Source organism: Atractosteus spatula, chromosome 23 (assembly GCF_055471065.1).
Source record: "Atractosteus spatula isolate fAtrSpa1 chromosome 23, fAtrSpa1.hap1, whole genome shotgun sequence".
NCBI classification, from domain to species: Eukaryota; Metazoa; Chordata; class Actinopteri; order Semionotiformes; family Lepisosteidae; genus Atractosteus; species Atractosteus spatula.
Genome location: NC_142728.1, coordinates 2,466,915 through 2,482,451, shown reverse-complemented (window position 1 = coordinate 2,482,451; position 15,537 = coordinate 2,466,915). Strand labels below are relative to the sequence as shown.

The window sequence follows — 15,537 nt, the reverse complement described above, 5'->3', positions numbered from 1 at the left end:
GAGGATAGCTCTAGCCAAGCCCCCTCACTCCCAGCTAGAGGGGAAGGGAGGCTGGAGATGGCCTGGGCCCGAGAGAGACGAGGCACCCCGGGCGGACTCAGCCTATCAGTCACAGCTTGCAACTGACAGCTTTCTAAGTCCACAGCAGGAGACCCGCCTCTCACAGGCACCAAAGCCATCACCAGCCTGCCTTCCTCTCCTGCTGGGAGTGAGTGGGCTTGGCTAGAGCTGTGGTCAATCACCCGCCCCCCCCTCTCCTAAAAGCGGAGTGGGTGGGGCTTGGTTTGATTGACGGGTGGAGACCACGCCCTGAAAAGGCCCCGGTATAGGCTAAGTTTTTTGGCGGGAAAATCTGGCCACACTTAAAAAGGGGGTGGCCTCTGCAGTTTCCAAGTCACAATGCGATAGGGTGTCCCCTTGCGGCCGGGCACTCCAAGCAACAAACAGCCCATCGCATCGATTCTCAGAAACTGTTTGCAAAATCTCTCCGCCAAAAAACTCACCAACACCAGGGTTTTTCAGGACCAAGGGGGTACAGAACTCTGCACAAGAAATGAAGAACACAATCAAACTTCAATCGACAATTTATTGAGCGAAAATTGCATACAAGACAAAGCATTCCAGTACGACACATGCACAGTCCTCGAAGTGAAAGTAACATACATTTCAATTACAAAGTGTCAAAGCACGGCTACATGAACGCTAAATGCCGTTACAAGTCAACAGAGTACGAAAAGATCTGCATGCAACTACACGGCAAAACCAGAAACATACAGCACGTTACTGTTTCTCCAAGGCTTCTGTCGAGCAGCGATCAGCATGAAGACTGGAACTTCGGTGCATTTCCTGCAAAACAACAGAAATCAGTCTGAGCTGTGCTTTCTGTCACAGGATCTCAAAATGATCCCAGCCAGTTAGTTCGAGTATTTACCGACACGTTCAGAAGATGAAACTCTTTAAAAAGATTTACTGTTGGAATAAAGCGATTAGCCTGGTGTAACAGAAAATGTTCCTGTTAAACCGGGTATTGAAGTAGATACATTTAAAGCTTAAATTCAAAGCGTGAACACCGAAGGCACAATACCGCTACAGTGTATCGATTAGATGGAAACGACCACATTCGAATGAGTTTTTTTTTTACGATTTTCATTCCATTAACGTACTTTTCCTGAAACACACTTCCTTCAAATCTTTCTGGGCTCCGTTGTTTTAATTATGAACCTGCTTTACGCGCATCAAAAAGCTGAAGTGATCGCAGTTTTAGCAGAAAATTGCTTTCTTTAAACAGCAGGCCTACAGTGTTGTCGGGTCAAAACCATTTCTGCCCTGGAGAAATCTAGTATCACCTAGTTTGAGTTTTCTTTTGACAAGGTGCATCGTGTTTTCCAACAACACGTTCCGGCAGGTACAGATATAGTGTACCTCAATAGGATGCGTGTAAAAGAATAAAAACGTTTATACTTACACGGTTAATTCCAGCAGCTGAGCCAAGCATGTCCTGCCCGAAGACACCAAACTGGAAACACAAGAAAACATGTATTTATACGACCATTTAAAGATAATTTAAACCAAGGTTTCTTAGTAGCGAACGGCGTTTTCACCAGGGCAGATAGCGCAGGATATATTTCAATAAAATACGTGTAAAGACATGAATAAAACGTTTATACTTACGTTTAGACTCCCATTACTTAGTGTGAATTATGTCCTGCCCGAAAACACTCAACTGGAAACACAAAAACAGCAGAATTTAGAATTTGAAGACCATTTAAACTAAAAACTATTAGACGCGTTTTTTTTTACCACGAATATAAGAACACAACCGCACAACATAGTCTGGAAAACCATGAACAAACTTTACAATTCTAGGTGTTGGTTTGGATACATTTTGATTTTGTGAACACAACTCACGCAGTTTTTGATAAAGAAAGATGAAGATAAAGAAACATTCGGAAGGCGACGTTTTTATTTCACCAATACACCAGTGTCTTTACGGCCACAACAGAGCTTCTCTTCCAAGTAAGAACAAACACACGCCGTCTGTGAAACACAGGTGGCTTGTTAACCATAAGAGAAGCGTTGGAAAAGAAAATACTTAATATTACAAAATGCCAACGAAAATACGAGTTTTACCCCTTTATCCATCGAGGTTTAGACTTCATAATTACATGAGTACAATTTTATCTACATTCAAATAATGGAAAAATAAAAAATAATCTTAAAAGACGGGGAACAAACTCACCCAGCTCCCTTCTCTCCCGCTGAACCTGGCGGACAGGTGCGCGGGGCGTGGCCTGCGACTGATGTCATCAGAGTGGGCGTGGCTACAGACTGATGGCGGACGTAGCTTTTTTCTTGGCTCCGCCTGAAAACTTGCGGAAGAAATCCAGCACGTTTTCAGAAGCCCCCATGAGTTACAAGTTTCAAAATGTTTTATTTTTTATTAATAAATGTATTAATCACAGTACATTTAATGCTTATTAGCATCTGAGAACTACAGGAATGTGAATTAAAGAATTTAGAAATATGTAGGCGAGCTGTGGGGTTTAAAGATCTTTGCAGGACATTTACAGTTCTATAACCTGACTTATCTTAATGCTGCACCAAGAAGTCAGTTTTTTCATCTGTAAAATGGTTAATATACACTCAATTTACTACCTATGTACTTCTTATTAGTCATGCAGCTGATGCGTTCTTTTAAAATGTTACATAAACATGAAAAAGTTCAAATGAGAGGACAGTATTTGAGCCATGTAGCTCTGGTATCAGTTTGATTCGATAATCTTATGCAGCCGAAAGAAAGGCTGTTGGTTTCAACATAATGGCTGGCCTAAATGGCCTGTGCCATTCTTCCACAACTCTTGGTGTAAAGAACTTTTAAATACACTTCCCCATGGCACCCTTTCACATTTCCCTTGGGTTCATGTCAAAGTAGTTCACTGTATAACAGCAACCTACTTTTTAAAATGGTTAACCGCAGTAATTACCTAACTTATTAGCATAATTCCCAACACTAGTGCACTGTACCGAAATTCATATTATAGTCAAATAAATTCAAATTTCGAGGGGGTCAGGTGGAGACTCTGGAAGCTGTTGGAAGCAGCAGCAGGGAGGAAGAACCAACTCAAAGAAGGCTGGCTGATTGCAAAGAGGTATGGGACACTACAGGGGTAGCCCTTCACTTGTGGTTCCCTAAGCTCGATGAGCTCTCACCCTGTGGCTAGTTCCTTTCAGAGAGTAGCAGTGGAACGCCCTCGAATTGGCCGATCCCGTTTGACCAGACCTGCTCTACCACCTCTTCTCCTTATCAGTGGGCCGCCATGGTAACAATAGAGGTTCCTCCTCTTGAGGACCTTCCTTGCATCTCAGTGTCACTACTCAACCTCTCGAGGAGCCTCCCTGCTTGTAGCCACCCCTCCAGGAGCCTCCTGCTCCCTCCCTGTAGCCGCTGCTCCTCTCATGACCAGCCAGGCCTCAGACTTCCAGGTCCTCCTTCAGCCGCTGACATCATCTCTCGACACCACTGGGCTGGGTCTCACACAACTCAGAGTCTCCAGAGTCTCAATCTTACACTCAAACACAGCTCACTTATTACACCAAGCCTCCAGCACCTCACACCCAGGCTCAAGGAGGCGGAGTAAAGGCTGCAGCATGATGATGTAGTGTCAACAGAGAAATGACCGGGAAATGCAAGCAGATCTTAAGAGGATAGAGGAGGCACATGAGCAAAAGCTCAGGAAATATCAGTCCCTCATCCTCAAGTTTAAGCGAAACAGGTGGAGAGTATGGAGTCTCCCAGCTGAAGTTGGCTGTAGGGTTTTTGCAGGACAGTCACCTTGGAGAGGCCTGGGGCTGCTTGGTGTCAAACAAGCAGCAAAGAAAAAGTTGGCAACCAAGGTCAGTAAGCAAGCAAATGCAGTATCCAGATGGATCTGGATTACAAGGAATGAGCTTTGGCGATCTAAAGCAAGCTGCAGGGATACAGACCTGAGCTCATGTGAGTGGACCTGAGTAACAACATACTGTATGTGCCATAAACAATCAAGTGAATCTCAGAGAAAATGAGGATTATATGTCTTCACACCTCTGTGTTAGTTTATTGTAAATGCTCCTCTGGCAGGGATTACACTAACAATACGTCTCCTGTATGTTCCTGGCCCTTCTTAGAGGGGATATGTGACCATTTTGGAGGAAGGTGTTCATGGTCTATTTCCCTTCCGTGGATTTTTCAAAATGGTAGAAGCAGTAAGACCAGTGAACTTATAGTGGGTTGTGCCTAAGAAGGGGAGGCCAGGAGGAAATGATGATGTTCCCAAAAACATTTTTCTATGGGAAGAGAGGATTTACAGAAATCAAGGGATGAAAATGAATACTCATAAGTAATGGGATTGTTCGAGTACACAAGGAAAAACCAAAACCGTAAACCAAACCAAAACTATACGTACAAACAAATAAAATGTTATTTCAGACTCTACTGATGATTCGAAAATTCACCCTGCTAGTTTATTTAAATGAACAAGTAATAGGTTTATTCCTATCTCTCTGAAAGGAGAAGAAAGAAAAAACAACGTTTCGTCAGCTACCCACCTGAACTAATTTATTATTTATTCATCAAGGTGGATGCTGCACATTGGTGGTGGTGGAGGGGAGTCCTCATTACCTGTAAAGTGCTTTGACTGGAGTGTCCAGAAAAGCGCTATATAAGTGTAAGCAATTATTATTATTATTATTATTATTATTATTATTTAAATGCCTACTTACCAAACCACCAGGGCAATTATCAGTCAAAATGGAAGGAGGCTGTTCAACAGGAAAAAAGTTCAGAAATGATCAGCCAATAAAGAGCATCAAATATATGAAGACAAATTCTGTCTCAAATTTATGCCTCAATTGCTTCTAATTAACTAATTAATTTTAATTAATTAATTCATTCAACTAATTAATTTTAATCTAATCAATTGTTGTTATTATGTTTTAAATACAGAGGGCTCTATTAGCAAAGCATGTTTTTATATAGGGTCTGCAGCACTTTTCCCTTTGTGATACATGTGAGAACATCATTCCAATCATAGCAGGCATTGACAAGTGTTCTGACATAGGAAGAGAAATAATATTGGGAGCTAAAATTATTTAATAGTTAAAGTCACAAATCTATACAAGCATAAAGCAATAACCATATTCAAATCATTATCTTCTGCTCTTAATCTATTTCTGAAACAGACTGAGGTATGCTGAAATGTTTAGAAAGAACACACTTGGAAAAGTCATGAAAGCAATGTCGCAGTGTCCCTAGAAGTCTTCTGTAGGAACCTTGCATTTTGGCTCAAGCCCAGACTGTGATGTTTCTTTGAGCCAAGATGGCCTCTGAGCAGGCAGGGATTTGGAAGCAGGTGTGTGTTATTGAGACAGACACACCTGGGTATTCCATATGGGAATTTTAGGGGTTTTGGGATTGGTTCCCATGGAATTAGCCAAACCCCTGTAATTAATGGAGGCTTATAAAAGTGAAGCCTGGAAAGAAAGCATTTAGATTGTGCTTTGAGTTGGAGAGGAATAGGAGAATCATTTATGATGAGCTGTGTTGTTAATGGTCCTGTGGTTCTATAATACTGAGAAGTAATTGGTGAGGAGTGTGATGTCAATGGCTTGGAAAATTCAACCAGAACATTGTTAGTGAAGCCAGCTCAATCTGTGGAACTTGACAAGCTGTGCTGTGGCTTGGAAATGCACAGTAGGGAGTTCTACATGTGTTGAGTGTGTGTGATGGCTCATGGGTAAGGTACACTGGGTTGAGCTGAAGTTGAGGGGTAGAGTGCAATTACAGACCCCTAGTCAGTAATGCTGAATGTGGCTGTTCAGGGTGTTGCATGCAAGAACAAGCCCAGCTTGTCCATATTGCTTAGTGTCTCTTAAAGACCCTCTCTAGGTGAAGGTTAACTGGATGCTTTTCTGTGTGGCTTTTGGAGTCCTAAGCAGAGGGCTATGAAATAGGCTGAAAAAACATTGTATTGATCCATCTTAAATGATGAAATTGTACAGGGCATGTCTTGGCTGCACGCTGTTAGGGGGTAAAGATTTGATTCCACGAGAGTCCCATTCTGAGGGACTAGACTTGTAGCCTCATAAGAAAAGCTGTAGACCAGGAAGAGTCCAGTTCTCTGGATCCAGAAACCTAGCTTGATACTGCTGCTCATGGAGGAGAGATCCCTACACTGAAATCCCAGGTAGGGCACTACTGTACTTGGTTCTGCTGTTCAAAATTGGGTAGAAATTGAAGATGCTCTGGATAAAAGCTTCAGTCTAGGACCCCAGTCCTTTGTGTTAGTGAGCTTCCACAGCAGTATATCCACTGGACAGATGTGTGGAAGTTGAGGAGCTCCTATTTCCCAAGTCTGGGAGTCCAGAGTGTGACTGGCCTGTGTAAGGATGTTTGGTATTGAACTGTCATTCTGAGATGATGACCAAGGAGCCAGGACTTGGTCGTATAACCTCTTGTCTTTTAACAGACAGAAGTATGCTGTTCCCCTGAGCCAAAACAAACAAAGAGCCCTGTTGATATGTGCTAAAAATGGAGACTGACAACTGAAGCTCTACAGCAGGAATGGGACATCCTCAACACTGCATCTATAATGTGGAACAAAGACTTGGTTTGTATGGTGATCCTCTGACCTTCTGTCAAGTCCTTGGCCCTGATATTCTAACAAGGTGTCACTGGAAGTCTTTCTTCGTATACAGCAACTAACTTCCATGAATTCTGTTCTTCCTATTAGAACTCTTCACTTGGAGAGTTCAGATTCTGGAGAAAATAGTTTAGAAATTGTATTTTGTGTGTGCATATACTGTATTTGGCATTTTTTTTTCATAAAATGCAGATTTAGAAAAATAAAAGGCATGTGAAGATGCATGGTTTTTCAGAGAAAGTTTCTCTAAAAACTATTTTTACACAAGGCGTGCTTAATTGTACTTGAACTGCATCAACACCTTTTGTTTTCCATTGCAAGAAATCAACAAATATTCTCCCACCACTAAAATTCTACTATGTTTACTCATTCTCCAGTAGCGGATTTGAACACTATTTCTTATTCTCCATGTTTTCTAAATCCTTGAATGACTGACTGAAAACCTAAATCCCTCCACCTACCTATTGCTGGGCTGCTGTCTGTGTGGAGTTTGTATGCTCTCCCTGTCCCCCACGGGGGGTTTCCTTCACCATCACAAAGTCACCTCTGATGGTTACTTTGGCTGAGAAAATCAGTCCTAGGGTATTTATGGCTGTATGTGCCCTGTGGGAGCCTGGCATCCCCCTTGATGGTGTATTCTGCCTTATACCTATTTCTTACCAGGATAGGCTCTAACTCCCCCACAACCCTGTATTGTATAATGTGTTGCTAGCAGTCATCTCATACTGCAAGCCCCCTGAAGCTCGGCAGGCGTGAGCCTGGTCAATAGCATCATGGGAGACCTTCTGCCAAAGCTAAGGTTTCTGCTGTAAGTGGTGTTAGTGGGGGGGCCAGTAGGGGGTGCTCAACCTGCAGCCTGTTTGGGTCCTAATGCCCCAGCACAGGGACACTATAACATAAAAGGTTTCCATCCTTTGGATGAGATGTAAAACCGAGGGCCTGACTCTGTGGTCATTAAAAATCGCAGGTCGTTTCCCTAAAAGAGTAGGGGTGTTACCCCCGTATCCTGAACAAATTTTCCATTGGCTGTTACCAGTCACAGCTTCCTAATAATCCCCATCTCTAAACTGGCTTCCTCACTTATCGCTGGTGTGTGGGGAAAGTACTGGTGTACGCTGGCTGCAGTACCATCATCCAGGTGGGGGCTATACACTGGTGGTGGAGGGGATCCCCGTTACCTGTAAAGTGCTTTGAGTGGGAGTGTCCAGAAAACGCTATATAAGTGTAAGCAATTATAAAGCAGGTAGAAAATAGATGGATGGATAACACCTTCGCAATAAGCAGCATCCCAAGGAAAAATAATGAACATTTTCTGATAATCTACAGAAAAATTCCTTAAATTTTGGTGTCTGCCTAGTGATACAATATCTGCCTTCACAACACTGCCAGAGCGAGTAATATTGCACAGTAAGTAAAAAGCTACCCTACTAACCTCAAATAAGGGATCTAAGGCTTAATAGCTAGGCTTCTGCATGAAACAGATATTCTACTTAGTCTTGGTTTATATGGTTTATTACAGCACATGACATAAATACTTATTTCTTCCAAACCAGGTGAAAGTTATCAGGAAATTGTATGAAACATATTTGCCTCCAACTTTTACATGAAATCTGAGAAACTCCCTCACAGTTCAGCAGCAACAATGCATTCCAGGTTGTTGACATAAATGTTCCCTAAAACAAAAACATGTTTTTTTGTAACGTGCTACAAGGTAACATTTTGCATATAACTTCAGCAAAGGCCTTTTGGTTTTGAACAGGTGAAACTACATCAGAGAATTAATCCACTAATCCAAGGTATGTGCAAATACATCTAGCCTTTTGTCCAATTAAAACATGCAAAAAATCTCAGGAATGTTTTAATCAGCTCTCATTGTGTCTACTGATTTGCTTGTTAGAGTTGAATCACAAAACTTACAAGTTTTTAAATAAAAGTCAATGAGGCTACTGTTATCGAAAAGATCTGTGGTAATATTGGAAGATGAAAATTTGAACTAAAAACAACATTGCAACTTTGTGAAGTATGAGTCCTAGTTAATGTATAGTAAAATCAACACCACATACTGTAGATGGGTTTTGAATAATCATTATTATTTAGTTACTTGAAGAAAGAGAACATATCTAACTTTTGATTCATTTTTATGACCTATTGGTCTTTCAAAGGATTTTGAATTGTTATTGTACCTATAACAAAACTTACTTACTTACCTGTAGTCCTATTTAACTGTATCTTGATTGAGCCTTATGAGATATAATGAAAATCATGTAAAAGGCTCAATGTGTTTAAAGTCATGCTTGATAAGAAATAAATGCCATGGCATTTATTTATTACTTTTCCAATTATGAAACTTCTAAATGGATGCTTTACTTACAAAAGTATGGTAGATCAGGGTTGTTTTGTTGCCTCACCTTGAAGGTATAATTTTAATTAGCCATTCCAGTAGAGAAGACGTACAGAAACATTTTTACATGCTTATCACCAGAAGATTTGAATGGAAAGTATATTAGTATAGAACATTCTTCTTTATTTATCTGCTCACTTGTATAACACTTAGATATTTCCCCCAAGCACAAGGCTCATAAAAGACTTATGTGTTAAGAAGAAATTAACAGAATTTTAAAATGCATAATATTATACATGCATATATTCTGAAAGCTGGTCTACTCATCATTTGTGCATACCTGACATTAATGATTAGTTCTCACTTCAGCAAACTCACAACTTGCAGAAAATATCATCAATGTCAGCAACAACTGCATTGGCTATTTCTGTTTATGGGTTAATATGACTGTAGAACAATATTGATCCTGGAAAATACAGGTTTGGAATTTGTTTTTCATAATCCGGTCATCAAGCTGCATTCTAAATTGTCCACTGATTGCAGCCAGTAATGTGGATTTGTCACTCCTTTGAGGTTGTAAAGATCTTCGAGCAGTTTTCCAGCACCCTCCTGCAATGCCCATGTCTCTCTCTCTCTCTCGACAGGGTGAGTTAGACTTCAGCAACCTACAAGCACGAGCGAACAACACAACAAAAACACACATTAATGACAGAAAGTGATTTTCTTTTGAAAAGAAAAGCAGTGCATTGTGGACCAGTTTCCAATTGTGTTGTCCATTGATAATACTGTAACCTCACAGGTACCTGGCACGCCATTTATTTCGTAGAAAGCTGAGGAATCCCTGACTGAGTTACAGGAGAGCCCAACAACTGTATCTGTACCACTTTAGGAAACCTGCTCATGGTCATTTCAGTGTTTCTTATAAGTGAGCTTCCTCGATGTGCATGTGGAGGAGAGGCACTGGTGTTAATTGTCAAATGAATGCATTAAAATATAATTTCAAACAACAAAAACAAAAATCAAAAACAAAAAATCATACCATATCATTATGTGTTGTTGTTTAACACCAGTCAATGTTCTTGATGGGCTTCAGTTATTCCTGAATTGTTTACAACTACTAGTGTTGGACCACTGCATCAACAAAAGTTTTGAAACTCCACTACACTAAACCATATTAAACAAAACAAGCACACTCACCATCTTGACATTACAAGAAGCAGAAATGAGTCACTACCTGCTACAGTGGTATTTATCAGCCCAGCCTGGTGCAGGAAATCACACATAGTGATGCTACATAGTGATGCAGTGATGCTGACAAAATGTTGAGCAGTTGTGCTTATTTTATAGACTCTTATTTTGCTCATGAGCCGTAGATCTCATTTCATTGTTCATGCTTGCTTCTTCTTTGACACAAACTGTGTATCGACTTCTTAAGTGGCCACAAAGCAAGGGATGGTCTCCTACACAGCACCAGAAACCGCATACAGCAATGACTAGTAGAACACCTGAATTCAACATCCAATTCTTAGCTTGACCGAACCTGAGCTGCATATACTGTATAACAGGCAATGTGTACAGCCCTGCATATTCTATAGGAGCAATGGCTACATCACACATAGCCAAAGAAATATCACCAAAGCAAAAAAAAACATGCTTCCTTTTAGGGTAACACTTAGGCAGTATGTGATAGACTCCCCAGGCAATCGTGAAAGGATAATGTTCTTTTTAAAATGGTCTTTTCCTAGGTTTGGTGCAGAGGAAGAAAAATACTGTTAGACAGGGAGCAGGTGCTTAAGTGGAAGATCTAAAATAGGACTGAATGTGCCCTTCTGGCAATAAATAAATGAAGCTTTTTCATGGTGTTTTGGAACGCTGCGTGCTGACTGAGTGCAACATTTTTTGCGTGAAGAGACTCTCTAAAGCCATTAATTGGTCTTTTCACATGAATGAAACCGCTACAATTCTAAGCACATTCAACAGTCATTGTAAGCAGTCTGAATCCCCTTGCAAAGTTTTGCCCCATTTTTATGAACATGCCATAGAAGAAATTTGCACCACAACTGAACATTTTGTGGTAAAAAAAAAACCCTTATAATAATTAAAAATAATTAGGAATTAAAAATGCAACAAATGCTACTGGTTCCAATAATCACATGTTATATTTTTAATGCTTCTCTTTATGCACACTCTTTTAAAATCCTTCCCTTTGCAGACTTCAAAATTATCCATAGATGGGAGCAACTGCCAATGATTTATTTGTATTACATTGTTGCTCTTTACATGACAGGGATAGCAATGTATTTATTGATCTCCAGGATTTGGAGCTAGATCACAGGTCAGTAACCTACAGCACGGGTGCCATTTTTGCCGTGCAAAGCCATTTTTAAGAGCACGTGCTATAAAAGTCTAATAAGCCACAAAGAAAAAAGGTTAAAAAATTATAAAAAACTGAGCTTGATGGCTTGACAAAGCGTCTACCCAAAAAAACAATCCAGTCGGTTTATTTACTGCATTATTTTTAGCTGGGCTAGCCTGTTGTTTCACAGGAGGGCTCGCTATCCGTGCCACTGATAACATTTTTCACACTTAAGTGTAAAGTCAAACTTTCTGGACAAAATGGTGGTTGCAAAGAAAGAAACATTAGATGTTTGCCCATTTCAGCCCTTTATGTTCAAGATAAAGATTGTGCTGTTACGATAAGATCACTTTATTGGCCATATTCAATTTCTTGTATTAGGAATTTGTCTTTTCGCAGACCCCAGCTTGCTCTCCATGAGACACACAGGGAGAGAGAAGCTTGGGGTCAGAGCACAGGGTCAGCAAAAACTAATACCATTTTTAAGTTACTGAATTATTCAATTAGGTAGGAATGCTCAAGCAAATTGCCTAAGAAGAACGCTGCTATTACAGTTTTGTGTTGATTTGAAGTCTAGCATGCTGATGCCTGGTCTTTTTTTATTTATAAAGTGTACAGTATGTGAAATATGTTCATGTACCTTATCTTTTCACAGAAACATCACAGTAATTTTATATGAAATAACATAGCTCAGCTGAATAGTAAAAATGTTATTAATATGCATTTAAAGATTCACAGGCCTTGCTTGACATTAAAAGATGCTCGCTAGAATGTATTATATTCACTAATTAGTGTGGCTTCCAATCACAAAGACTCTCAGCATGATTACGAACAAGATCAAATTTGAATTGAATTGACATATAACCTTGCTTTCAAAATTGCTTCCATTAAAAAAACTATATATAACCATACACAAAAAGACAACATGTGGGTCTGATGGATTTATTCTTGCTCTAAATGTAAAACTTTGCAAATATTGTAAATTACCCTGGATAAGGACATGTACTAAAGAAACAAGAACGATAATATTTTTAAACATGGATATCAAACAAAATCAAAGACAATATTTTTTAAAATACATAGAAAAATCACGGCAATTTTCCAGTCTGAAGTGCACACACACTATCAAAATTAAGATAATATCATCATGAATGACCTCAGTGAACATTAACACCATTCTGAAATGGTTGACGCTCAGACCTGATCAGCCTTTGGAGAGATTGCTGTGGGGTGTTACAATGTATAACTAAGCAGTGAGGTGTCTCTCAATTTGTAACAAACATTCTTGTGATCAAGGTTCCTGCCTTCCTCATCACATTTCCACTTATTGTCCTGAACAGTATAACAGTCAGCATACTTTTCACCATAAACAATGGTTTATATCAGATCTGTCAGGAGCAATACTGCATTCAAAAGTGAACAAAACACTCTACCATTCTCTCTGTTGTCATGTTGCCACATCAGATATTCTCTAGCCCATAGTGATTTCATGTCCCAGCTCTCAATATAGTACCACTGAATACCCCTGAACACGTCATTGAAAACTTTCATAAACATATACAGTATATTGCTTATATATTTAATTGCAAAAAGATTGCTTACCTGATGGTTTGAAGGCTGTCAGATGAACTCCCTAGATGAAGAAAGGATAAAATTAGTTGATGCCTTATATAATGTTAAGACAGGTGAATCTAATCTTAGCACAATTGGTAAATACCAGCTCCGTAAGCCTTCACTTTAATCTTGATCCTAAATTTCTTGTATGTCTTCTTGTATATTTTTCTTTTGTTTGAATCACTTTGAGATCACTTTATGGGGGTTAGGTGGAGGGTAGAGAGTCACTTACTGTTTCTTAAACACCACTTGCCACATCAACCTGAGTTTTCTTTCCTTTAGGAGTTTCAATGCCTAAATACTTTAGTTGGCGGCGTGTTTGGTCAGTTTATTGAATTAACACTGTATGCTTTTACTGTAACTCACAGAGAGACATGCATGTGATCAAATCATGGATGTCATGTATCACATCCCTCTCATGTGTCATGTTTAACGTGCACTGGTCATGTACACTGTAAGGATAAAATACTTCTGCTAGTCGTGTTAACGGATTGTTAAGAATAAAATACTCAACAAACGGTAATGTATGGCAATATACAACAACAAAAAACAATAATAATGGTGAGAAATAAATACGAGGATAACCTTTGTTTATTTCAACAAACCTTGTCTAAAACAGAACAATGCAAAACAGAGACACAAGTTCATTTCAGTAAAATGTAGTTGTTCTTTTCCCTCAAAACTGATTTTCACATCTTTTCTTTCTAGTTCTGTCAAGATTTTAGAGAGAACACTGATTTCCTGAGGCTTTTATTATAGTATAATTGCTGCCTACATTTGCCAAGACATTTGCCTAAATGAAGACCCTTTTAATTTGTAAAACATCACAGTTGGTTAAAAGTGTGGGTTATTTACTGTATGTAAGCACTTTTACAGACCTGGGCAACTTGTCAGATCTTACTTGTGTCATACACAAACTGCTGACAGTTGGTTACACTTTGAGATGTAATAAAAACCAGATTGAGTATCACAATCTTCACCAAGAGAAGGGTCACTTGAAATTCCTCCTAATTCATCATCCACCCATTTCAGCTTTTTGGCTAAGCAGATCAAACCAGAATTTTCAACGGCTCTTTCTGTATCTTCAGCTAAGTTTTAAAAACATACAGTAGCTCACTCACCCAAAAAAAAAACCTCACCACAGCCTTTGAAACAATGCAAAATTTAACCTTACTTAAACTAACAAAGCTGGTAAGACCTTGGTTAAAAATGATTTAGTTGTTTAGTACTTCAGTTGGAAAGTAAGAACTCATTAAGGGTTAAAAACAAGTGGTAAAATATTTCCTCCTACTAGCATGAACTTCAGCTAGAGAACCTAGTACAATCCTAGTACAAACTACATTTTAAAGGAAAGTGTCCAAGGTTTTTTGGGCGGGGGGGCAGGAGGAGAAAGCATGTTAAATTTCTTTGGATTTCGCGTTTTCCAGATATTTGAAATGCCATCCCTCATTAAATACGGTGAAGGTTTCGCAATTTTGAATGCTAGCCAGGAACAAACATAACAACAAATATTCATGTAAAGAAACATAAACAAATATGTCAGTGAGGGAAAAGCAAACATGTTAGAGCCTCTGAGCGAATACCAAATCTGTGACTCTTTGCCAGAAGTCTTCACCACCTTTCAGGCACACTAACGTTCAAAACAGAAGAATGATTTACAAAAACATTTCAATTATTTGTCACAATGGGTTTATTCAATAAATAATAGGAACTGCATTGAGAGAGTCTAATCAGATGGATGCATTTATTTTCCCTGAATTATTCTATTCCTCATTGGTTTTCCAAAGTGTTTAAATCAGCAATGATGAAAGTTCCGATCTGTCTGCAAATCTGTAAAACTGATATAGTGGCTTGTCAGGTGTGTAGAGGTGCAATTTTGTGTAATTAAAGTTAGTATTATTATGCTCCACTACACAGTATATTATATGGGTTTGTGTGTTTTATCCTGAAGAGCTCAGCCTACTTTACAAATGCCAACAGCCTACTGAGCTTCATAAAGATAAACTGCCATGAAGGGACAAGCAGTGAGTTATATTTCTGTGATCGTCCTGCTGCCCCCTCTAAAAACTGCCACTTTTCAACAATAAGAAATGGATTCACCTGTAGGTGATAGTGGTTTTATGAACTGCAGTGGAGTAGAATTACAAGAACTCAGGTACAGTAGGTGCCTATGATCAACACTTCTGAAAACATCCTAAACACAAAGAGGGGCCTCATATGGCAAGGTGAATCTTCAAACTGCTTCTTTCAGAGTGCAGAGGATAAGAACATCTTTTTCACTTAAATTTATTGTTATTTTAAGTTTTTTCCACTTGTGTCGCTGATATGAGCTAAGCAAGTAGAAAAGCAAGGCAGAACCCACTGTGAAGCCTGCTGTGTGAAAGCCTGATTGGGCTCTCAGCTGGAGGCTTGTGTCACCTTCTAATGACCAGTACATAGCTTTCACATCTCAGTTAAGAGGCCTCAGCTTTATTGGAGCCCTTTGCCAGCTCCACAGATTACTTTTTTACACGGCGCCTCGTTAACTTTAATAGTTGATTATCTCAGCC

The 15,537-nt window shown here is 39.5% G+C and overlaps 1 protein-coding gene across 1 annotated transcript in view; it reads right to left on the bottom strand.

The window, feature by feature from the left end:
- Window positions 1-9,529: 9,529 nt before the first annotated feature.
- adgrd2 (adhesion G protein-coupled receptor D2) overlaps window positions 9,530-15,537 on the bottom strand; it is a 53,320-nt gene continuing 47,312 nt past the window's right edge. The window contains exons 24-25 of the mRNA XM_088940619.1: window positions 12,977-13,007; window positions 9,530-9,683 (exon numbers count right to left, since the gene is read on the bottom strand). Coding sequence (XP_088796745.1) covers window positions 9,676-9,683; window positions 12,977-13,007 — 39 coding nt within the window. The 3' untranslated portion in view covers window positions 9,530-9,675. The remainder of the gene's footprint in view (window positions 9,684-12,976; window positions 13,008-15,537) is intronic.